Source organism: Gobio gobio (genome assembly GCF_949357685.1).
Source record: "Gobio gobio genome assembly, chromosome: 12".
NCBI classification, from domain to species: domain Eukaryota; kingdom Metazoa; phylum Chordata; class Actinopteri; order Cypriniformes; family Gobionidae; genus Gobio; species Gobio gobio.
This window is the reverse complement of record NC_137105.1, coordinates 10,336,148-10,362,142: the sequence shown is the minus strand read 5'-3', so window position 1 is coordinate 10,362,142 and position 25,995 is coordinate 10,336,148. Positions and strand designations below refer to the sequence as shown.

Below are 25,995 nucleotides of genomic sequence, written 5' to 3'. Positions count from 1 at the left end.
ACGCAATTCTTTCTTTCTTTCTTTCTTTCTTTCTTTCTTTCTTTCTTTCTTTCTTTCTTTCTTTCCTCTCCTCTGTCTGTCCGTCAATCATCCATCTATCTATTTGTCATTCTATCAATCCATCCATCCATCGTTCTATCCATCTATCTGTCGTTCCATTCATCCATCTACCTGTCACTCCGTCCATCCATCCGTCAGTCATTCCATCCATCCATCCATCCATCCATCCATCCGTCTTTCCATCCATCCATCCACCCACCCATCCATCCATCCATTTTTTCCATCCATCCATCCGTTGTTCCATCCATCCATTTGTTCCATCCATCCATCCATCCGTCTTTCCATCCACCCATCCATCCATTTGTTGTTCCATCCATCCATCAGTCGTTCCATCCATCCATGGTTCTATCCATCTATCTGTCATTCCATTCATCCATCTATCGGTCTTTCCGCCCATCCATCCGTCATTCCGTCCATACATCCGTCAGTCATTCCATCCACCCACCCATCCATCATTTGTTCCATCCATCCATCCATTTGTTGTTCCATCCATCCATTTGTTGTTCCATCCATCCATCAGTCGTTCCATCCATCCATGGTTCTATCCATCTATCTGTTGTTCCATCCATCCATCCATCCATCCATCCATCCATCCATCCATCCATCCATCCATCTGTCGTTCCATCCATCCATGGTTCCATCCATCGATCCATTTGTTGTTCCATCCATCCATCCCTCAGTCATTCCATCCATCCATCCATCCATCCGTCTTTCCATCCATCCATCCATCCATCCATCCATCCATCCTACCACCCACCCATCCATCCATTTGTTCCATCCGTCTTTCCATCCATCCATCCATTCATTTGTTGTTCCACCCATCCATCCATCCATGGTTCCATCCATCCATTTGTTGTTCCATCCATCCATCAGTCGTTCAATCCATCCATGGTTCCATCCATCCAATTGTTGTTCCATCCATCCATCTGCCGTTCCATCCATCCAACCATCATTCCATCAATCCATCCATTTACTTATTTATTTATAAATATTATTTCCAACTATTGCCATAATAATAATGATAATAATAATTATTATTATATTATTACTATTCTATCTTAAAAACACCTTATAGCAGAAGATTAATTTGCCATTTACGGCTGTATTGAATGGTTGATGATGGAGTGATATAAAGACAAAAGTCTTACCATTTCATCAGAGTTATTGTACTGGACAAATGTCCGCCAGCGGTTCCTCTCCTTGTACTCAATCTTGTAGTTTTTCACAAAATATTCAAAGTTTGCGATAGTCAAGCCTGTGGTCAGAATGCCTATGAAACAAAAACATGACAAACAATTATTTCATTTGAAAAGCACAAAAAAAAACTACCTAGTCTTGTCTGGTCACACAACATTTTGCCTCAAATGCTCCTGAGGTCATTCTCCTGAGAACAGTGATGCAAGTGCTCAGCCAGCTGAGGAATGTGACAGCATGTAGGCTAAAGACTTCACTTCAGAGTGCGGCCCATCATCTGCATCAAAGTGGAAACCTGCGGCCGGCCTCTTTCGGCTACAAAACACATTCCTGAGGGAAACACTCAAGTGGCATGTTCCCAGCAGACACAGAAACACCAACTGGAGACCCTGAGGTCTGTTATTACTTCCTAACATTAACTACATCACAGACACCACCGGGATCATAAGAGCAATTCAAAGTGTGAAGCTGTGAGATTGAAGTGTGATGACTTGAAAGTTGTGAAAGGAAGTTACTCATCATCAGAGAAAAGCTTGAAGAGTTCAAAGAGATGCCACTATATAACAGAAAGTCAGGAAGCAAAGCTGAAGAATCAAAGTAATAGAATCAAAGCACCATTTTTAAGTGGTCAAAGATGAATATAGTGAAAACTAAACAAGCAGTTAAAATGGAGTATCAAATATATAATAGCGGTTCTAAATTTTGACTGGATGACGTAACCTGTAATTCTCCCAACTCCAACGTGAGAAATAACCCCTCAGGATCAGACATTCGACGCTGGGGAGAAGTGTCATTTGATGTCCTTTCTAAAGTTCCATTGGTTGTTTGGGAGAATTACAAGCATGACTGGAGCTTTTTGTGGTCAGAAGTGGGATATTTCAGTATTCCCATTCCGTCCCATGCCAGTATTACCACCAAAATCCTACAGGATTTAGTAATCCTCAATATCACTACAAGACGAATGACTAACTTCAACAAATAACGATTATTTGTACAGTATATCGAACTTGCACATTACACAATACACAGCAATTTTGGGTCGTCTCTTAGAGAAGCATAAGAAGTCTCTTATGCTCACCAAGCATTTATTTATTTGATCAAAAATACAGTAAAATTGTAAAATATTATTGCAATTTAAAATAACCGTTTTATATATTGGAATATATTTTAAAAGTAAATGTATTCCTGTGAGCAAAGCTGAATTTTCAGCATCATTACTTCAGTCTTCAGTGTCACATGTTTCGCCAGAAATCATTCTTGAGCCCAATTTATACTTCTGCGTCGAGTAGCCTAGGACGTACCATGACGTGCACCTCTCCAAAAATGTAACGCGTCAATTCTACGCAGACCGCAAGCGCTGTGATTGGTCTGCCAGAACCCCTCCCTCAGTTCAATAAAAAAATTTAAAAAATCTGCGATAGGAGTGTGTGTGTCCAGAAATGGGATGATAGTTTCATCCTTACATCTGCTATATAACATAGTCCAAAGATTCTTTATGTTAGTGAATAAATACATAGATCCGCTGTGTATAGTTTATTTATTTTCTCATTAAACCAAAGATGTTAATCAGTGATTGTATATCAAGAACAGGGACACATTTGGGTACATTTCGTTTTGTGAATTCAACGGAATGAATAGTCTCCGCAACATTGAATCGCTTATCTGTGCACAAGCCACTGATACTGAAAACAGCGCCACGAGCTCTGCATGATTTCAAAAACGCATTCCAGTGCCAGATCGCCTCTTATTTACCTCTACTAATCAACTAGGGATGCTTAATTTGTATTAGATACGAATAGATATTTGTATTAGACAAGTCGCTATCGCTATCTGCTGCTACTCCGACAATGTACACAAACAAGCTGCTTCTTCTTCGGCTTTTGCCTTGATACTGTGGGTTACACCATCAACATACCGGTGGAGACGGCCCATGTGTAATTGCACATTGACGCGGACAACAACGCAGAAGTATAAATGAAAACCAACGCGTAACTTGCGGCGTAGAGGATATGCCGTAGGCCTGACGCAGAAGTATAAATCAGCCTTAATGTGTTGATTTGGTGCTCAAGAAACATTTCTCATTAATATCATATACTCGTGATATATTTTTTCGGGACTCTAATGAAGAACGTTTAAAAGAACAGCATTTATATGAAATCGAAATACTTTTGTTACATTTAAAAAAAATATTTTGATCAATTCATCCTTTCTGAATAAAAGTAATTTCTTTCAAAAGAAAAAGAAACTTACTAACACCAAACGTTTGAACTATACCTTACATTACAGTGGTTTTACCATGTTTAAGGGTGGTCCTAATAGCTCCCCTTAACCGTGGTAAAATGGCTTTTTGTGGCTCATTGCTTTTATACTCTCTACAGAGATGGGGGGAGGGGGGTTGAGGAAAAATAAACATGCATTTTTCATGCTTGTTGACAAAAGCTCTCTTAGAAAGCATCGTGTGAATGCAGAGCGGTGACCCCGCAGATAAAGAGATGCTTTTTCTCTAGTTTTATTTAGCCCCACAAATGTACGCCATCGCCACAATGATAACAGTGCTTCCTCTTTGAGACGGGCCGGATTCACTCAGGGTCATCATGTCCAAAAGCACAGATTCCTTACAGGAGACAAAGTGAGCATTCTCTTCTCGCTCCTTGAGCTGTATGAAATTAACTCGGTTGTGCTTTCTACAAACAGTCATGCTCAAAATAAACGCATGTCCGGCGTGTTCCTAAATTTAAATGTGCTTTTGTAAGAGGGTTTGTATGTGTGATGAATGGACACAGAGAGGGCCTTTCTGTGCTTTTATGCAATACCAGGAACTGCTCAAAAGATGCAGATAGCAGTTAGTTGCCGGGGGTGGGGGGGGCGCTCATGTGCTCCGGGTGTGTAATGCTCCTCGGCACTCCAGAGCCGATCACGAGAAAGACCTTTTGTGTGGATAATTACCCTACTTAACACCCTCTGGAAACCTTGGGTCTTTCGGCCATGTTTGTGTGTGTTGGGATCTGAAGGTGTGTTCACGACATGCTGGAATTATGGAAATTATGAGATTCCTACTTGTAAAATGTGCTCACATCCTCATTGAACTCTTAACTCTTTCTCCACCATTCAGGTGTTTTTCCGGTAGGGCTGGTTGATATGGCCAAAAAGTTCACAATATTTTTTCCATGTCATACAATTTCAATACGTTAATATCAATTTCACATTAATGCTTTTATATTAATGGTTTGTTAGACCTTGAGAATGAACTTAGCATTATACCATTGTATTTCTCTCTGAAGTACAGAAAAACTATTCAACTATGTGCATTAGAATGGGATTCACATCATACAAGAAAACCAAATCTGCACATTGAGGTAATGTGCAGATTTGGTTTTCTTGTATGATGTGAATCCATTCAAAGCGGAAACTGGCACAGTCAGGTGACCCATAGATAAATCTGGAAATATATATATATATATATATACACACATGTATGTAAATGAGATCAGATGCTACAAGTATTACCTGTGATCCTCCTCTTTTCTCCAAGATCAATCTGTAGCCACTTATAGTTGAAGTCATCAGAGATACCCCGTTGGGTGCTGTTAGGGTACCAGTCGACTTCAGACCCATCAGAGGAGATCTTGTGTGATGACAAGCTTGTAGTTGTGCCCACTGGATGAAGAACAGTCTGTTGGCTGCAATCTGTAGGGAAGAGAGCACTGTAGTCAAGAACACATTTAAAATGAAGCTTTTACACTACTTTTCAGAAGTTTGGGGTCTAAGATTTCTTTGTTTTTGATTAATCAAGGATGCATAAAATTGATCAAAAGTGTCAGTAAAGACATTTCTAATGTCACAAACATTTTCTATTTCATATGCTGTTCAAATAAATGGGTAAAACTTTACAATAAAGTTTCATTAGTTAACTACTTTAACAAACTGAGAATTAACAATACTTCTACAGCATTTATTAATTGTTGGTAATGTTAATTTCAACATGTACTACTAATACATTATTAAAAGCAAAGGTTTTGTTAACATTAGTTAATGCACTTTTAACTAACACGAACAAACAACTGTATTTTTATGAACATTAACAAAGATGAATATATACTGTAACAGTTTTTGTTAATTGTTAGTTCATTTTAGTTAATACATTAATGTTAACAAATGAAACCTTATTGTAAAGCGTTACCAATAAATGCTGTTTGATTCATACATCAAAGAAACTTGAAAAAATGATGCATTACAGTTTCCAGAAACTCTTTTCAGCATTGACAATAATGATAAATGGTTCTGAGCAGCAAATCAGCATATTAGAATGATTTCTGAAGAATCATGTGACACTGAAGACTGGAGTAATGATGCTGAAAATGCAGCTTTGCGTCACAGGAATAAATTATATTTTAAAGGGCGAGCTTAACTGACTTTTTTTCAAAACCATAAAAAAAAAAAACTGTACCAACCCCAAACTTTTGAATGGTAGTGTAAGTGTCAGATATCTTGGTGATGGAAACATTCATTAATTCCAAATCAAAACTTTTAATTAAAAAAATGGAACATTAAAAGAGTAATGTTAGTTCTAGTTGTGTCTAGTGCTTGCTTTTGACATAATAAAACACACATGTAGAGCAAAAACTCAGTTACGTGTACATTGACTCAACAGGAAGCCCTGGGCTCTTAAAATACCCACCATGTGTACAATTAAATGGAGACGCATGTGCTATGAACACAACAATATTACAATAAAAGAGGGGGGAAAGCTCCCACTTCCTTTAAAGAGAGAAAAACAGGGCCAATACATCCTGTTGCTTAGCCCCGATTTAGCTAACACTATCACATTCCACACATTTAGCATATGTGGCCAGAGGAAACTCAGGAAGAAGACAAGGAGAATCTCAGCAGGAGGTCGGAAAAGATCCTCCGATTGAAGTTTCTGCATACTCATTATAAGTACAGTGAGGTCCAAAAGTCTATGAGCACTAGAGAAAAAGCTTCGGTTATTCTTTTCAAACGTTTTAGTTATTTTTTATTATCACCTAGAAATAGCGAGGAAATGTAATAATTTCTTCATTTCACATCATAATGTTTCTTTGCTTGAATTTCGAAATTCTAAAACGGTTCTAAAACGGAATTTTCAATCTCAGAATTTCAACATAGTATCATGTTGCATAAACCGTTAAGACTAGTCTTACAAGGTAGACATACATTTTTTTCTTTAAGACTGTTTATAATTTTTTTTAATCAGTTACATAAAAACATAGACTGGCCTAATTTGATACGAAAAGTAAGACTGAATGCCACTTGCCTAACTGCTAGTGGCTCATACTAGATCTTAAGACACTGTCTTAACATAATGGCTTAGTTTATGCAACTGGCCCCTGGCAGGGGACTTCACTGTACACATGTGAGTATTTAGTAAGATGTATAACATCATAAAAATGCATCTTGATACCTCAGCTCCCTTGTAAAAATACCGTTTGTGAGTGTTAGCATCTAGCTAGGGGGTTGGTAAGGATAGAGTGCTCACTTGATGGTAGCAGTCGTTGCTGGGTTAACGGCTGTGCTTTAAGCTAATTGGATTAATGGGAATCAATTGGCATCCATCAAATCCTGTCATCAGGAACTCGTGCAATACATCAACAATGCATTCTGAACACAGGTCCACTTCTGACCAGAAGAGATTAGGTTCACGTCGATCAGAAAAGGTACTTCCATAAATCTATAATAACAACTGAATAAAGCTTGTGTGTGTATCTAAAGCAAACAGTAACCAGTCAATGTATACAGGTTGTCAGTACGAAATAGTGTAGTGCACTTGTATAGCCAAAGTAGTAATGAGAGAAGGTTAATGGACTTGACAAACCTTTTAATTACAATTTAGAATTGAAAGAGTAGCACCCCACAGGCAGATGATTTTGAATCGACTGAAATTCAGACATTAAACAGTCACACAACAGTGGAATTTCATTAGTCCAAGGAGTAATTTTTAAAGGTCCCGTTTTTCGTGTTTTTTTGAAGCTTTGATTGTGTTTACAGTGTGCAATATAACATGTGTTCATGTTTCGCGTGTAAAAAAACATAGTATTTTTCACACAATTTACTTATCTGTATACCGCTGTTTTCACTGTCCTCAAAACGGCTTGAAAGATTTCCCTGTTCTATGAAGTCCCTCCTTCAGAAACACGTAACGAGTTCTGATTGTGCCAGCGGTTCCCGTGTTGTGATTCGACAGCAGCTTAGCCACGCAGAGCGCACGTTACCGGAAAGGTCACGCCTCTTACCATAACGGGGATGCATGATCTCAATGATCTCTAAGTACAGCGTCCCTGGGAAAGCCAAACAAAGGTGATTTAACTCCGGGATGAAAATAACAGCGTCTCGACGACATGGCAACAAACAAACTATACGAACGCAACCGAACGCAACACTTCCTCTTCTCCACGCAGGAGCAACAAGACCACGCCCCCTTTTTCGTGCGTTCTTGTGGGCGGAGGTTAGTCTGTTCTACTGCTCTACTGACGTAATTAAAGCAGGAAATACCAGGATGTAGTCCTAACCAGCCGTTCGCTGTAGGCTTTGAAAGGGAAATTCTGTTAAATAAAATATCTCGCTTGGCATTGAACTTTGAGCTTTATCATTTTACAGGTATTATAAATGCTCTAACAGCAACATTACACACTAACTAAAGTTTGAAAAATGGGATCACGAAGAACAGGACCTTTAAAAGGGTCATGAATTGAGAGATCAACTTTTCATTCAGCCTTTGATATATAAAAGTTAATCGTGATATAAGAATATCCTAAGCTGAAAACTTCCTTGTTAGTAAAAAAAAAAGCTTTTAGTGACACCAAGCGCAGCAAACCCTCGATCTCAGAATATGCCAACCCTTGACGTCTGAGTGTGGTGAAACGCCGCCTCAAGCCGCCCACCGGCTCGTGGAGCTAAACGGATCGAGCAATAAACATGCCGAAGATAGCAAAATATTGCACAGTGCCTGGTTGTGGAAGAACACAGTCGCTGCATAAGCTCCCTCCGGATTCTAATATTAGGAATGTGTGGTTTAACTATATTTTTAATGAAGTTCCAGCTCACGTGCGCAAGACATTGCACGTTTGTCCGTTTCATTTCACCGCGGAATCATTTGTAAACAAGACACAGGTCGAGACTGGATTTGCATTATCTACTGATTATGTTGTGGAAGTTTTGAACATGCTGATTTGTCTGCAGTGAAGTTTTGCTGATGCACATGCTTGGCTTGTGTGTGTGTGTGTTAGTGATGAGCGGTTCGCGGATATATCCACCGATCGGACAGGCCAAGTAATAAAAAAATTACATTCATATTAATTGCGGGTTGGATGAGAGATAAATAATTGTGTTTAGCTGATAAAAGACATTTTCGAGCCCTGTGGGCGGATACTGACGGGTGAGCCGAAACTCCTTATTATGCAAAACTATGACCCAATCATAGCAGTGGGTGTTTACCTCCAAGTCTTCATTGCGGTACGCCCATAAAAACAGAGCGTTCCAGGAGAGAGGCTCAAAACCAGGGTAGAAAATAGCCTATTACTTATTCATTATGATGTTTTTGAATATAAAAACCCTGCGAACGTCATAAGTTGACCTCAGACAACAGTATAAAAAAACAAAAAAGCCAGTTCAGGACCCCGTTAACTAATTCTGAAGAACACTTTTTTTTTTTTTTAAACATATTTAGTTCACTCAACAACGTCTGTTTGTTAACATGACACCTATGCGTCGTGGTGCTCTTGTGAACGCGCTGGAGATAAATTTTTTGTAAATAAAGGGATAAATTATGTGTTTTTATGTAAACAAAGAACTGGTGTCGCTTCATAAAATCAAGGTTAACCCACTGGAGTCACATGGATTATTTTAACCCTTAAAGACCTAGACAGCCGTCCGCGGCTAAAAATAACTATCGTTCTAAGATGTTTAATAACATGTGGTGAGCGTGGAGACGTCATCAAAATCTACAGCATTGATTCGTCAAGGAAACGCATGTGGGTTGTTCCCCTGAGCCAAACAGAAACGAATGTTGATCATTGGTATTAGTAGTAGTAGCATATTTCTCTATTTGTATGTAGTTTTTGTTTTACACAGTTTCAGTTTTCTGTTATTATATAACAATCTTTCTATTTACTTTACTCCCTGAACTTTTTTGGACACATCTACATTGTCAGTAAATAAAATACACCTGTTTTCACTCAAAAACGCCTAGACTAATAAGACTAATATTATAATAAATGGTTATAACTTGCTGGGGGATTGTTACATGTCGACAAAATTTAATCTGAAAGTCTAAAACAACAAAGTCTAACTTTCTAAAGGACAAAATCCAAACTTCATGAAGTTCTGTTTGAGTTCACAGTAAAAACACCACATTTTTGCTGCCGTTTTTCTTAAAATTCTATTAATTTAATCCATTCTCAGACAAAATAAATGTAAAATTGGGACTTCAAATGAGCTAGATGGAAACTTCATGTTCTCCTTTTTAAAATGATATATGACACTTGATGCTAAATACTAGAATGGGTGAGAAAAAAAAAGAAAAGTAGAGGCAAGTCAGGCGTTCCAAAAATGTTCTAGGTCTTTAAGGGTTAATGATGACTTTACTAAATTTTCTTATTTATTTTTTTTAAATGGTTTTAATACACCGTGCAGTCTAAGAAAACAGTCTAATAACGAGAATCATGGATTCTGACGGAAAATGAAGCGTTCTTTCATTACAAAAAAAAGGAAATTAATTTATAAATATTATGAAATAAATATAAATTAAATACCAAAAAAGTTATCAATTAAAAATCCTATTTTATTTTATTTTCTCAAATTCAGATTTTTTTTTATTTGCTACTGCAATTCAGCAATTTGCAAGCCATTCAGGATTCAACACTCCGCACAATTGTGGAAAGCTAACATTTGGAGCAAGTGTTGGCACATGCATATGTTTGGCATCCGGCGTGTGAATTTGATTCATCAGCGCGTCCGCACAGGTAAATGACAACCGGTCTGTGCCGGACTCAAACATCCAGAGAAAAACAAACTCGGGTGATAAGATGTTCCCACGCCTTCCATTCACCCTGGCAGTGCAAACAGGGCTCCCTATATCCAAAAAACCTGTTAGGCTGCCACAAGGTGATTAAGCTACTTCCTTTTTTGCAGAGGTGCAAATATACCAGTCAAACAAAACTGTAACACACAGCGGCAGCAGGAATAACAGCAGGTGGCGAAAACCAATCAATGTCACCACGGTCCAGGAAATAATAGGATTAATCCCACACCAATATGTGGACTCCGTTCACATCACCATTGAACCATAAAACAAAAGTGCTTACCGTTTGTCACAAACGTGAAGAGGGTTTCAGACAACGAGCCACTGAAAGACATGGAAAAACAAAGATATCAGTGAGCACTGAGCGTTTGAGACACAAAAGATCATCATTACAGTGATTAATTAAAGAACTGTCATGTGAAAGTAACGCCTACAGAGGCCAAAAGGGAGATTCCCATTGTCAACCCTGTTGTGTTGCCAAATTCAGATGATCTCCCTCACTGCATCCCGCATCTCCCCCTCTGACAGGAGGAATGGGGTACAGCTGGGATGGTGAAAAGAGTAGTGTGGTGGTAATTAGAGGGGAACAGGCTGGGAAATTGCATCTCTGTCAACCCTTACTCAAAAACCTGTCATTTTCACAGGCTTCCTGGATGTGATTACTTTTTCATTACTTTTATGGCAGTTGAGCCAACCGTCTCAGAGTTCAGGGTACAAAGTGTGGTTTACGACAGCGTGAACAAACTGAAATAGGATATATAGTGGACGGTGTGCCAACAACAACAACAAAAAAAAGTCTGAAGCCTGGAAATGCAAGCAATAAACTGCTGGTGACAGAAATATAATCTAATAAAATCAACGGCAAAATGAATCAAGTGCTGATCAGAGTCTCCAGATTGAAATAACTATTTAATAAGCGCACGCAATACAACAAAGAAAGCCTGAGATCAAAACCCTAGCAATGTAATTACAGGAACTGCTATTGATCGTTGTTATTCAGTTAGGTTAAAGTGGACCCTGAAACCTGTGACATCATCAACATAATCTCTTTAGAGTGCTGATGGATTTAGTTTGACAAATGAATGGGGAATCCACCTGTGCAACTTCACCAGCTGCATATGCATCTTTAGGTTTTTTTTTTGTAGTGCTTACTAATAAAAGCAACACTATTACCATTTCTCATAGTTCAGTTTAAATAAAATGAAAAATAATAATATTTATAATTAAAGAGGTGGTTGATTGCCCCTTTTTACAAGATGTAAAATATGTCTCTGATGTCCCCAACGTGTGTATGTGAAGTTTTAGCACAAAGGTTTTAGCATGTTAAAATGGTCAGTTTTTGAGGGTGAGCAAAAACGTGCAATTTTCCTTTAAATGCAAATGAGCTGCTGCTCACGGGGCGGAGCTTCAAGAGCTCCAGTTAGCAGCTCTAATTACCTCCTGCAGACAGGCAATGAAACTGTTCAGACTTTTATGTTCAAACCGGAGTCGGACAATGATGGAGAGTCTCAAGAAGTGACAACATGTAGAATGAGACGGGACATTTCTGAATGGTTAGTTGATTAATTTATGTAACTGATGTGGAGTTAACTATCTTCAAGTCATTGATTAGCATATTCTGTCATGACAGTCTATAGAGATCGCTAAGACATGTGACCAACTGGGCGGCAACGTCATCAGAACGCAAAGAATTATGGGTATGTTTGGCCCGTTTACATGGCCTGGCATAGCAGGCTAGTGTTCTGGCATGAAAATAATTCAAAATTAGAGAGAAAAACAGAATATAATCCTACAAAATGCAGCGGGCTAAAGAAAACAACGTCGGAGCATATCACCGTAAACTAAATCCTAATGCAAAGACATGATGTGAAAATAAAGGAAAGGTCAAGGGACGTCAAACTGTTGCCCAACTTCCAGCACCCATATATATATATAGGACCTGGAGATTGTAAAAGTGGGGCAGAAAACTGTTGTCCGTTCAGAGGTATGCTAAAGTTTTAGGCACCACACTCCACGCTCACTGTCATCTATCTGCGTGCAGTCAGAATTCAACAAACCAGTGTGTGTGTGTGTGTGTGTGTGAGTGTGAGTGTGAGTGTGAGTGTGAGTGTGAGTGTAAACTGCGGGCGCAATCGAACAGTGGAAACATAAAAACATACTCCGCCATTCGACGCCTTTTTGTCACCTCTGAAACATGGCTTGTACTATTATTTTTCCACTCTGGAAAACGATACAAGGATATCCAGTTCTTAAGCTTTATGCCACTTCTATCGTGAGAATGACTATTGCAATTTATAATACGGCAGGTAGACGGCATCTTGAACACTGCGTTCTTCCCTCCATGCAAAGAAGTCTGGCGTCCGTTTGTGCCACGGATTCCCAAAATGCTTTGCGTTCACCACTGGGAATACGTCATGATGACGACACATTAGCACTCTCTATAAATTCTCAACATGGCCTCCACACCCTTTTGTTGCATTTTCTCGGGGTGGGGTTTATGTACATTTCAGGGTTAGTGATGTCACTAACCAGGGAGGAAGCTTGTGTAGTCCCAACGAGCTGTTTGTTGTAGTCCTTAAAAAGCAAGGTTCTTTAAAAGAAAATATCCCCATTTGCATTGAACTTTAAGCGTCGTAACTTTGCAGATATTGTTTATGCTCAAACAGCAACAATACACACTAACTAAACTTTAAAATGTGAAATCATAAAACCACCCCTTTAATAAAATTTTGCAAAAAATGTTTACATAAGCCTACATCCAAAACACCCTAACCACTGCAACGCACTAAATCCATTCAAAACACCCAGTAACCCCCTAGCAACTCCCTACTAAACACCCAGAGCACCCTAGAAACTGCATAGTTAGCAACACACTGAAAAACGCTCAGAACACCCTAGAAACAGCATAGCAATAGCACTAATCCATTCAGAACACTCAGTAACCGTACAGTAAGTTAAAGCACTGCTGCAAAAATATTACAATACTCTAAATCCATTTAGAACACCCAGTAACCGCATTGTAACACCCAGAACACCCTAACAACAGTACAGTAAGACCACGTGTCCACCAAAGCGTTTTTAGGCAGCTGAAAATGCTAGGCGCTCTGCTGAAAATGCCTCGCTGTTGGCGCTTGAGAGCATTTTGACAGCACAGCAGGGGTTTTTTTTCAGTTGAGACTCTTTGCTTGTTATGATACGGAATATCCACGGAAGTGTTACTAGTATTTCATTTCACAGATAGTTTGTTTCTGTATTGATTTTATATAAGAATGCTGATACAATGTAAATTATTTGCTCTGCCTCTTGTTTTAAATTATTTTGTTCTGTTAAATATACTGCTTGTTTTCATCTGTTGACGTTGTACACGCAGAATGTGGTGGTTGGTCGGTGTTGTATTTGTCCCGCCCCTCCTTCACTGTGATTGGACGGCTGGATGAAAAGTGACAGTGATGAGTGCTGCGTTTTATTCAAAGTTGAACATTCTTCAACTCTCGGCGACCGGTAAAAAACGCAGAGTGCTCAGCGGTGCTCCCATTGAAAACAATTGAATACGCCAGACGTGGGAAAAAAACTAATCCATTCAGAACACCCAGTAACCGCATTGTAACACCTTAGAAAACACCCAAGAAACCACATAGCAGTAACCGCATAACATTACAAAAATAATTTGAAGTATCAAAAAGTTCCTAAACATTGCCACGAGTGAATTTACTATTACAAAGACTGCTGTTAGATACTTTTAGCTTGCTTTTAGGGAGCAATGGCATATTAAACCGTACTGGTCATTTAGCTGACACCAGTTTGAGTCTGACCTGCATCATTTCCTGATTCCCCTTTTCTTCCTCTTCTGCTCATAATTTTCCTGTTTTCACACATCTACTTTTCCTATTAATAAAAGTGCCTAACCAGTCAGAAAGAGCAAAAAAAAAGAAAAATAACTATCTGGAAAGCGAGGATTTTTTCCGTTCAGGTTTCAAATGGATCATAGGAAGTATCTCTGGCTCTAGAGAGCTGCCCGTTGTCCTCTTAATAAATCACTCCTCAAAGGACACTTCAAACACTCCTCAGAGACTATAACGAGAGACAATCTCGATTTCTTTCTCAACCTGCCCCCCAATTCCCAGGTGACAAATCTGTGAAAGACCAGCAGTCCAGACAGAGTGTCCCTGACATTAGGTAGTACCTAAAACGTCCATCACGCTAAAGAAGGCAGGAATCACCACTTAATAATAACTGCTGTACGGCTAGAGAACATACCAAGGTCATATTCAGCCACGGCCGTTAGTCGAGGCACCAGAGTAAGACATGTTGTGACTTGTCAGGGGAATTTGTAAGAAAGACTATTTCAATTTCTCTAACTGTAATCTAACCGTTTTCCCTGGCAAATTTACAACAAGCAAACATGTTGACAGAAATGCACTTAAGATGGATGTCTATGAAGCAACAGTTGCGCATTTGCACTATAGACTCCCATAGTAAATGCATAAATGTCAAAATTATCATCAATTTTTTTCTATTCTTTTCATGTGGGGAAGCCCACATGCTGATGTCTAACCGACCTAAGAACATACAGGCATTGGTGATAAAATCTGAGGCTTCAAGCTTCTGCCATAAAGAAAGAACACAGAAACCACTGCAGTAACTCACTCTTTTGACTGGATGCCATTGGCTCTGACCGCAGGGTAGTGACTGAGCCCTCGGCGCTCCTCCACTGTGATTGGTCCTCCAAACTGGTCCATGATGACCCCAGCATGCACCGCTGCTTTGCACAAAACTGATGTCTGAAATGGAAAGAACAGACAGCACTCAGACACAATAATGAAGGGATAGACAGAGATTGGCCAACAAGACTTATTGCATTTTGCCATTTTGAGAAGTGGTTGATATTCAAATTTAAAGTTAATATTTAGTCTAAATATTTTTTTGTTTATTGTAATTGAATATATATGTCATTGTGCATCCATAGAACACACACACACACACATACACATTTAATTGCCAAGGTTAATACTGCATTGATGTTGTGAGCACAGTCTCAGCTACCATAAAACACCATTATAAGCACAGGCATTTCAATTCAATATGCTCTGGCATTTCATAATTATTAAGACAGAACGCCATTGAACATTAAGCATGCATGTTTTTAGTCACAACATAGATTAATTTAACATTTCTGACTGAGGAGGGCTTTATAATTTCATTCTGAGGCTCAATTACAGTAATTGTAGCAGCCAGTGGAAATGCTTAGCATTCCTCAAATGCTGCCGCTAATGCTAGTACTTTGTCACAGTAAATGCCTTTGCGTGAATAACCTTTCTAAGGTCCCTTTTATTTAACAGACTAGGTCAGGTAACAGCCATAATGGGATAAAAGACCTTTCAACACTGTGGTTTTCTGATTTAAATCATGTTATGACATTAAGCTTTGACCCTGACAGCACACGCATGTCTAATCAATGCATGCAGACATTTCGGAATAAGTATATCCCGGATAGGTCATTTTTCACTTGCTTATCTGCAAATATATGACACACAAACATCCCGTGCTCAATTTAAGAACACAATTATCTCATCATATTTCATCCTGAAGCTGAAGATCAAATTAATTACAACAATACTTAAAAAAAGAAAAAGGCTGCTTTTAAAAAGCTTGAGTAAAATGACACACTATAGGAGGAAGACTGAGAGAAGAGTGTGCAGTCTCTAAGGTGGTCCAGTGTTCTTACATTGAGCCCATTAGCCACTTGCAAATCATTACCGTGATGAGGTAACAGAAGACGTATTGTGTTATCAGCAGAAACAGCTGCTCTGCATTCAGACTGAGATGCTTCATTAACCTGAACATGTCTCCTCCAGTCAGGGCCATAAATACAGCCCTATCTAACTGCTGCAGTCTCTACCTTTGATTTATGATACAGAAAAGTTGTGCTGGCCCATGCAAAACTCACTACCGCAATGCTACAGTGCTCTGGGTGGTTTTTAGTGTGTTGCTATGTGATGGGAACATTTTGGTTCCCCTTGGCGACCATGAATCGAATTATTAAGTCTCTTTCCAAAGAACATTTCTACGGTGGTTTGGTTCCGATCAGGGAAAAAATGTGCGAGTAGTTCGCAAAAGTAGGTTTTTCAAAAAAAACGTACATTTCTCGAAATTGGCGCCTGAAGAGCGAGCCAATCCAAGGCATGCGTTTTGTCTGTCTTGAGCCAAGGATTCCATCTATATAAGACACTTGCGCCCACGGCTAACACTTTAGGAGTTATGAGCCATTTTGTACTTTTGCTCACTGTAGCGTCCCCATCAGGCCGATCGGGGCGTGCCTCGGTGACGTTGGTAGTCGGTGTGAGTACTACCAGTCCTGAAAGTTTCAAGTCTCTACGCCTTACGGTTTGGTCTGCCGGATCAGTTTTAGATGGAGAATGATGCATCATGGGAAATTTAACAATTACAATAGGGTTTCGGTAGCCTGGATGCCCAGCCGAACTTAGCCCCGCCCACAACATTTGAGCTCGGGCAGTTCGGTCTGGACTTGATCCGTAGAGGAGTAATTATGCCCGAACCGAAACTCTTCGGACCAATGAAATTGTCAGGGCGGGCTTTAGATGATGATGGACAGATGATAAACAGTAACGTAATCATACACGTCACCAAAGAGCGATTGGGTTGAATTTGTTCTAATCCTAAATGGAGAACTTGTTCGTATATGCATTCAACTTTACTATTTCTCTCAGAAATGATGATCGAGTTGGTAAGTACTCTGTGTATCCTTAAATTCTTTTTTTCCAACACCGGCAAAGATTGTTTACACATCTTTTTCTTCTAACGTTACTTATTCCAGCGTGCGTGCAGACAGGGTTGCCAAGTTTTTACAACAAAACCCGCCCTATTGCTACTCAAAACTAGCCAAAAACAAGCCCTATAGCTTTTCTCTGGGGGTTCTCTGGAAAAAAAAATCATTACCCGGGGGGGTAAAATATGTGTTATTTTGGCTGGGCTGCCTGCTAAAATTCGCATTCCTGGGTCTGTATATCACATAATTGGGGTCGCTTCAACCCGCGGACTTGGCAACACAGGGCAGTTGAGTTCTGTTGACATTTTACAACGTTGCTTCGTTGCTTTGATTGGTTGTATTAGGTCTATCCAATTGAGGTCTTTCCTGGTTCGGTTGAAACATGCCCCATAATCACAGCCCAATAGAGCAGTATCAGACTCATATTCTGACTAGAATTGAGTATGACGACGTCAGGCTAGGGTTTCAGCCTTTTAGGCTTGAACCCCTAATAAGAAGGGCATAAAAAGGGCCTAAAAAGCCTATAAAAAATAAACTATAGGGTCTCAGAACTTGATTTTAGAGCTGCTAGTTACAAAAACTTTATCAAGCGTTTTGACATGCATATCCGAGAGGAAAAAGGTTGATTTTTGCATTTTCAGCTCATTTATCATGGAAATGTGGTGTTTTTTTTTAACCTTTTAAACTGTAATACCTCTACTGAAACCACCCATTTTACAGAAATAGTGTTTAAAAGAATGTTTTAGTGGAAAAATACTGGTAATTTTCACATAGCACTTAGTTTTGATTAGACTACATATCCGGACGGGTAGTTGCATTTGGTCTAGCCGCATATGTAAATATGTCCAAATATTTAAACGTCCAAAGCTCAAATTGGATCCGGAAATTCAGCTCTCAAAATTATCGACTTTTGTCATTAGACAGATAGTGAAAAGGCGGCTCAAGTACGTGCAATAGTAGTGATGCTTGCCTTAGCAACTGAGCAAGCACGTTTTATCGGTTGATTTGTTTATTTGCATGTTTATTTGTTTATTAACTGACTCTACGGTGCTGTCATTCATATGCAGCTTCTTTATGCAAATGCAAAGTCCTCATTCTTAACCGTCCTTTGAAAGACCTTTGTATACCGATTGATTCAGTGAGAGAACATGAGCTTGAGTTAAATCTCCTCTCTGCAGGACGGGCCACAGCATGAAGCCATGAAGCCCTTCCAGTTTTTACACAAGAATCAATGAAACTTCCTGCTGACAACAAACTCACTACCATTCAAAAGTTTGGGTTTGTAACTTTTTTGTAATGATTCAGAAAGAAGTATCTTATGCTCAGCAAGGCTGCATTTATTGTATTTACAGAAATACAGTAAAACTGTAATATTGTGAAATATTATTACACTTTAAACTATAATAATAACTATAAACTAAATGTCTTCACTAACAGGAAGGGATGTCAGTTTCATTTATTTGCATGTAGAGGCGGATGGCGCTATCTGTGCAAACAAATTTCATTCAAATGATTCATTCAGTCTATCAAAGTATTAATGAACCTAGAATTTAGGTGGCAAAATAATGAATAAATGTGTGTGTGTGTGGTTTGAGGTGACTGCTGAATGGTTTTGGTGGGCAGATCCACACCCTCAAACTGTGGTGGCATTATCTGCCTGTAATCCCAGAGTCCACTGCTCCACCCGATCTACACAAAAGCCAATGTGAAGTAATCAATCGCTCTGGCTCTTTCTAAAGCCCTCCACACTCGCATATCAAAGCAGATGGCAGCAGGGTGGAAATGCGCGCCCTTGTCTTCCATTGTCGGTAAAGACCCTGTTGTGTGAGTATTGAGCCTGCAGCCGTGTGTCTGTTGTCTTTCTTGAAATTCTGTGATCCGTGATGGGGGTTAGGACAATTTAAAGCAGAGAACGTTCCTCCTACCATCACTTTAGTCTGTGGACATGTATCATTAGTAAAATACAATACAGAGAGATAGTCACGCGTTGATACACTGGACTTTTCCCACAACCAGAATGTGCATTTTGTGGTTTCTTTTAGTCTATTTCTCATATATACACACAATGTATAGACTAAAATATGTAAAACACAGAAAGAAACTCTAGAAACTACTCAATATATTTCTCTCTACATACACTACTGTTCAGATGTTTATTATTTACTATATTTATTTTATCATAAATATAGTAAAAACTGTTATATTGTGAAATATTATTACATTTTAAAATTATATTTTATAACATTTATATTTTAATATTTTTTATATGTAATTTATTCCTGTGACAAAGCTGAATTTTCAGCATCATGAGTCCAGTCTTCAGTGTCACATGATCCTTCAGAAATCATTCTAATATGCTGATTTGCTGCTCAAGAAACATCTCTTAATATTATCATTGTTAAAAAACATTTGCTTAATATTTTTATGGAAACTGTGATGCATTTTTTCAGAATTCTTTGATGAATAGAAAGTCCAAAAGAATAGCATTTACTTGATATATAATTTAATAAAGTCTTTACTCAGGGTTTCCACATTTTGGAAATTAACTTCAAATTCAAAGACCTTTCTGTGTAAGATACATTGTTAGAGTTTTCATGAATCAAACGCACATTTATTTTTGGCCATATGACAGAGATCTGATATTCTATTTGTCGTATTTCTGTTTGGCATAAAACTGAAGAAAATCCTATACTGTATTCTAAAATGATCTGATAATAAATTTTGCATGGATTTTATTGAAAAGAGCTTAGGCTCTGTAACCAGAAGTTTTAAGATATATGAATATGCTTTTAAGTTTTTCTTGCCTCACAGGTTTACATTATCTTAACAAGTAAAGCAATTCAACATTACATTAAATAAAATATTTGGGCAACAGATTATCACAAATGTTTTATGTTTATTGAACACAATATACAGTGATATATTGACAGAACATATTTGGGTTCGGTGTAAGCACTGAAAACATTGAGGTACTATTGCAGTAGTTTTGTGCACGCGTGAACGTCATGGCAACGTACAACACAAAGTACCTCACGCAGAAAACTCTTAACGCAACGCGTAAATGGTGTAATAATGTAAATCAACCAAGCTAGTATGCATGGGCCACGAATTGTTGGCGAAATAACACATTAGCGGACCGGAGGGAATAATATGGACATTTTCCCAGAAAACTTCTTGCACAAAATAAATTCAAGCACTTTCAAGGAACTGTAAAAAACTTTCCAGTGCCCTGAACATTTTTTTTTTCAGATTCACAAACTTTCGAGGATTTCAAGGATCTGTGGGAACCCCGTTTACTGTCACTTTTGATCAATTTAATATGTCCTTGCTAAATAAAAGTATGAATTTCTTTCAAAAAACTTTTATGAATGGTACTATATAGTAAAAATATAAAGTATTTAATTACTACTAACTTATTACAATATATCAAAAAACTATTTTTCAGATCATAACTACTTTGTTCATTTTCTTTTTTATGTTTTACATGATTATTGGGGACCAGAACTCTGAGACCACCTGTGAATGAACAAAATGAAGTATTTTTTAAATGCGTGACATTGAAAGTTCAAATTTTCCGAACATGAAGCACAAAATACTCTTTGGAATATTCTCAAACCACCTAGTCCTATTCGTAATGAAAAATCCTGCATCAAATTAGAAAAATGCAAAATAGAAGCATTTGGTCTCAGACTTTCGTACCTGACGGTATTTGTGCTTCTGCAACACAACAATTTCCCTTTTCACAGTGATCAGCAAGGTTTGCTCTACTCTACTTTTGATTTTTAAGAGGTTAAGCTATGCATAAGCAACAAACATCTGATTTGAATAAAAAAGGACTTGTTACTCTCACAAAATCAACGCAACCAGAACTTTGAGTCGCACATAAAGCTCGGCCAGCTTAGCTATCACAAACAGGAAGAGATTTTACCACAATGCAAATCCTTGAGAAAGACCCTTAACATCTTGAGTTATAGCTCAAAGCCCAAGCACATGATTCATTCCACATCAAACTATCCATTGCTGCTCAGCCAATCCCTCAAGTAACCCAAAGCTCTGACCCCGATTCGCTGGAGAGGTATGCACAATTACATAAACGCCTTTCATTCAGAGTTCACTGCCCACTAAGTGACCAGGGAGAACAATGGAGCCAGCACAAATGATCTGTCACCGCGTATCCTCAGGGTGTCCACACATTCATACACACAAGCCCTGTCACAACAAATGCCTGACAGACAATAGGACGAGCCATTAGAGCATTCCACCCCCAACTGCCGACCCGCTTAACATTCCCCGTGAAGGCCCTAGAGGCCTGAGCACCTGTGGGAAAATCTGCTTAGAGCAGCCGCTTTTCCCGGCTGAGTTGTTGCTTCTGAAACCTGTTTGGGAAGCACCCCGCCGAGCATCTGTTGGATGCAAGTCGTCCTTGTAAATAACCCCACAGCTTGGCTAAGGTTCTTCCGCAGATGCGAAATGAGCCACGGCATGCAAGCCACACCTGAGGAAAACAATGAGATGCTACTCACATGTCTGTAGCCCAGAGAAATGTCCCCAGACACGTCTCCTGTCACCGCTGCGCATCCGGCCGGACAGTACTTCCTACACAGGGCGAGAACAAAGACAAATATCAGCTTACAGCATGTCAGTTAATTATAGCCGTTGGCTATAGATAAAGCAATGGATGATGCGTTGATAATAGCAGAGCGAGGAACTAAAATTATAAGCACCAGTGCAATGAGATACAGTCTGGAAAACTGTGACTACTGCCCAAGTATTTTGTAATGTCTTGTGGCTTGGATACATTTCAAATGAATAGTTTCAGATATGTCTGGGCGATATATACAGAATATTCACTATATATATTCACAATGCTATTCTGTATGGAAGCTTGTTTCTGCCACAGAATTTGTATTTTTATTTACCAAAAGGGTGTTATTTTACTTCTTCCTTCTTTGCCTCGAGTCATTTGATTAATTTCTGTGAATCAGTTGCATTTGTACATTAATAATAATTGTATATACTGTATATAATTGATATATATATATAAATACAATTCAGCCTTGGTATAATAGAATATAAGTATTTGTCAAATGGTTGAAAAAAAAAAAAAAAATAGAGCTAGATCGGGCAGCTTGTGTAAGTTTAACTTTTTCAGGCATCTATATCCCGACCAAGACCAACACACAATCGTTCTCACCTGTACTTTGATGCTGGGAAATGACTGCCTCTGTCCAAGCATGTCAGCAACTCTGAAGAGGAAAGCAGAGGAGGCCACACAATGAGGGTAAAAATGGAGCAGATGATAAGTGTCTCCACAAAGGAAACAGGCCCTCCGACTCAACAAAAACAAGCACAACAGGACATAAGCATCACAACAGGATGAGACCTACTTCCTGCACCTCCATGTCTGGGATGGAAATATATGCATACTTAGACATAAACCCCACTCGTGCTCACATGACAAAGTCACAGACAATGACCCCAGAGCTCATTCAAGCTCAGTCAAGCTCTAAAAAAGAACTAATTATATATACCAAGGCTGAATTTAGTGTGTGTGTGTGTGTGTGTGTGTGTGTGTGTGTGTGTGTGTGTGTGTGTGTGTGTGTGTGTGTGTGTGTGTGTGTGTGTGTGTTAATTTTAGGCCTCACCAAGCTCCAAATTCCGAGTACAAATAGGTGTTGTGGAGTATATAAAACGGTGTCAATTAAAACGGTGTCTGGCAAAATTTTTATGAATTCTAAGAATGCAAAATTGTGAGAACATGCACAAATGTGAGCGACGTTCGGGACAGTGTCGCATCATCACGAAAGTTTAAGCCTTGCCAATTTAAATATTCAGGGTCGAGAAGACGCGAAAGGGAACTAAATTAGTCACTCGCATCACATCCGAAGTGCTTGCCCAGAAATCCGCAGCCCAGACTCTGCATGAATAGTTAATTGAGCTCTCTTTTATGTCTTCTTACGTTTGAACAGACCTATTCAAACAAAATTATGTCATAATGCCCATCTTGGCAAGTATCCTTAATAGGGCTGAACGATATATCGTTATCGTATCTATATCTAGATATGAACTTTCAAGATATTACTATAGAAAAAAGCAACGATATAGGCGATATAGATTACCCCTCTCCGCGCTCGCCCTGCATACAACTCTGGCAGTCACAATAAACATCAGTTTTACGAGTGCCCTTGAATGCACCGCTAAAGCTAGCGCGCACACTACCACGGACGTGGGAACTATATTGTGAGAGGGGGGGCGGCGTTTCCATGGTGACGCGTCATTGCTTGTCACGTGACACACCGCAGCAGCAACAGCGCTGAATGAATGATGATCTGCTTTTATGTAATTTTTTCCTTTTTTATTGAGAATATTCACAAATGTGTTAGCTATGGCATGAAATATCTGATATTCCGATTGTCAAATACATGCAAGTGGAACTATATTGTTGTTTAAACACCTTTATAACGATGGCGTTAGTTGAGCTGTATGCGCGATGGGCGCCGCCGTGTTAGTTTGTGCCGCAGACGCAGTTCAGAGAATCGGATCTGTTGGATTTACAACCTCTATGTTTACAACACGTGAATTCATCCACTTCTCCCGAAATACTTAAAAGTAAGTGGCTGGTGAACTGGGAATAGAATAGAGTAAACATTGAAGTTACTTACACAATGTGTATCTGATATGAATAAAACGTGTCGAATTATAATGGAAAGGATTACTATTACCTCTTCCATAGACATCAGTGTGTATTTTACAAACTCTAAATGTATTGTTTTTTTAGTACTTATGTGAATTTATATGTTTGAAACCTAAAATAAACAGTATGTGGTTGAAAACACTGAAAAGTTGTGATATATGACAGCTCTGATCGCGCCGGTCTCTGGCTAAATTCAACATTTGAATTTAGCAGTTGATCATGTGATGCTCTTGATCATACGCTCCAGGGACCAGCCTAGAATGATTACACCTGTGTGATCGTACGTGCGAAAGGCTTAAAAACAATACATTTTCTGACACAAATTTTTGAAATGTAGGCTTAAATCAAACACGTTTTAATTCAGATACTGGTTTTCACCGAACACGTAGTCATATCGTATTGTATCGATATCGAGATATCTGGCATGAAAATCGAGATATGAAATTTTGTCCATATCGTTCAGCCCTAATCCTTAACTGAACGTAAAGAGTTGAGAAATAAAATGTATGTGTGTAACAGTATATTGGATCTGTGGCCTGTGCATTAGCCCTTAAAGTGACAGCAGCCTAATATTCCTGCTGCTGTCTGTGCTGCTGTTAATGTTAATAAAAATCAAAAGACAAAGAACAACCACTTATTGATCTGGACTGAATAACTTTTGTAACTTTAAAGTTTATTCTATGTTTCATGGCTGGTAAAAACTATTAATGGTTGGTAAATTTGGCATTGGCAGGTGCGGCAAAAACTTTTTAGGCCCTGTATTTATATTATAGAATGTTTCATGCCAATATTAATTGTGCAAACTAAGAGTTTTAGTAAATAAAGATGACAATTTTGATCTGTTTCCTACAAAAAAAAGTTAACTTAAATTCTAGTCTGCTCCTTTTTTATGGTGTTTTTTTGACTGCCGCCCACTGGTTACTGTATGCTTTCAGTGTATGGAAAAGAGCAGTCTGGTCATTTTTCCTAACATCTAATTTTTCCTTTTAACAAAGACAGACAGTTTCATACAGGTGTGAAACAACATGAGAGTGAGTAAATTATGACAGAACTTTCATTTTTAGATCAACTATCCTTTTAATATTGCTTTGTTCAAACTTGTTGTTAAAAGAAGGTCAGCCAAGAGACAAGAAAAATAGTGGTTTCCTGAGAGCTGAAGCTACACATGTACAGAGTTGTATTACGAAGATATACACTTTCCCTTTTAAAGTAAAGATACCTTTGTGGTTTTCTGTGGAGTATGACAGCAGGAATCCTCTTCCGGAGATGTGCTGGCTGCTGCTAAAGCGGACAGTCAGTTCGCTGGAGTCCGTGTGAATCTGCGTAGGCTTGGGCATCGGACCACCACAGTACTCCCAGAATACTAGGTGAAATGGAAGGAAATGTATTAATTAATGAAAGATAAGGAATTAGAATCATAATGAGGTATTAGCTGTAAGATACAAGTTAGACCAAAATTAAAACCAGTCAACTGCAAAAAAAGTCACACAAAAAATGTAAGCATTTGAAAAACTCAGAAAAACTTTACAAATTGAATATAAAATATATAAATAAATAAATACATACATACATACATATAACCATGTCAAATTAGGGATGCATGATATATTGTCAACCATATCGGTAGAGGCCGACCACAAAACCATAACCATAAGTCTCACTGGTATATTTGTAGCAGTAGCCAACAATACATTGTATGGGTCAAAATTATACATTTTTCTTTTATGCCAAACATCATTAGGCGTGTTCCATGAAGATATTTTGTAAATTTTCTACCGTAAATTATATTTAAAAAAAATATATCAGTTTTAGTCATATGCATTGCTAAGGACTTATTGCATTTGGACAACTTTAAAAGGCGATTTTATCAATATTTAGATTTTTTTTGCACCCTCAGATTTCCAAATAGTTGTAAAATAAATAATAATAAAAAATATATACCAAATATTGTCCTATCCTAACAAACCATACATCAAACCATACTCAATAAAAAAAATACCCTTATGACTGCTTTTGTGGTCCAGGGTCACATATGTTCATTTTTTATTTGAACATAACTTTTATAAGAAAATGTGGCCGATATATTAAAGCTGATAAATAACTAATTATTTCCTTCAGCTGAGACACTTCAGATGCTTACGGTCTGCCATGATGGTTTTGAATTGCTTAAAATATAATTTAAATCACTTCAAAAACAACATGCAG

At 38.5% G+C, this 25,995-nt stretch overlaps 1 protein-coding gene across 1 annotated transcript in view; it reads right to left on the bottom strand.

Annotated features, from left to right (window-relative positions):
* Positions 1–25,995, bottom strand: part of dcbld1 (discoidin, CUB and LCCL domain containing 1) — a 44,982-nt gene that overhangs the window by 10,894 nt on the left and 8,093 nt on the right. The window contains exons 3-9 of the mRNA XM_079830508.1: positions 25,010–25,153; positions 22,291–22,342; positions 21,620–21,692; positions 14,957–15,090; positions 10,593–10,633; positions 4,762–4,941; positions 1,209–1,330 (exon numbers count right to left, since the gene is read on the bottom strand). Coding sequence (XP_079686634.1) covers positions 1,209–1,330; positions 4,762–4,941; positions 10,593–10,633; positions 14,957–15,090; positions 21,620–21,692; positions 22,291–22,342; positions 25,010–25,153 — 746 coding nt within the window. The remainder of the gene's footprint in view (positions 1–1,208; positions 1,331–4,761; positions 4,942–10,592; positions 10,634–14,956; positions 15,091–21,619; positions 21,693–22,290; positions 22,343–25,009; positions 25,154–25,995) is intronic.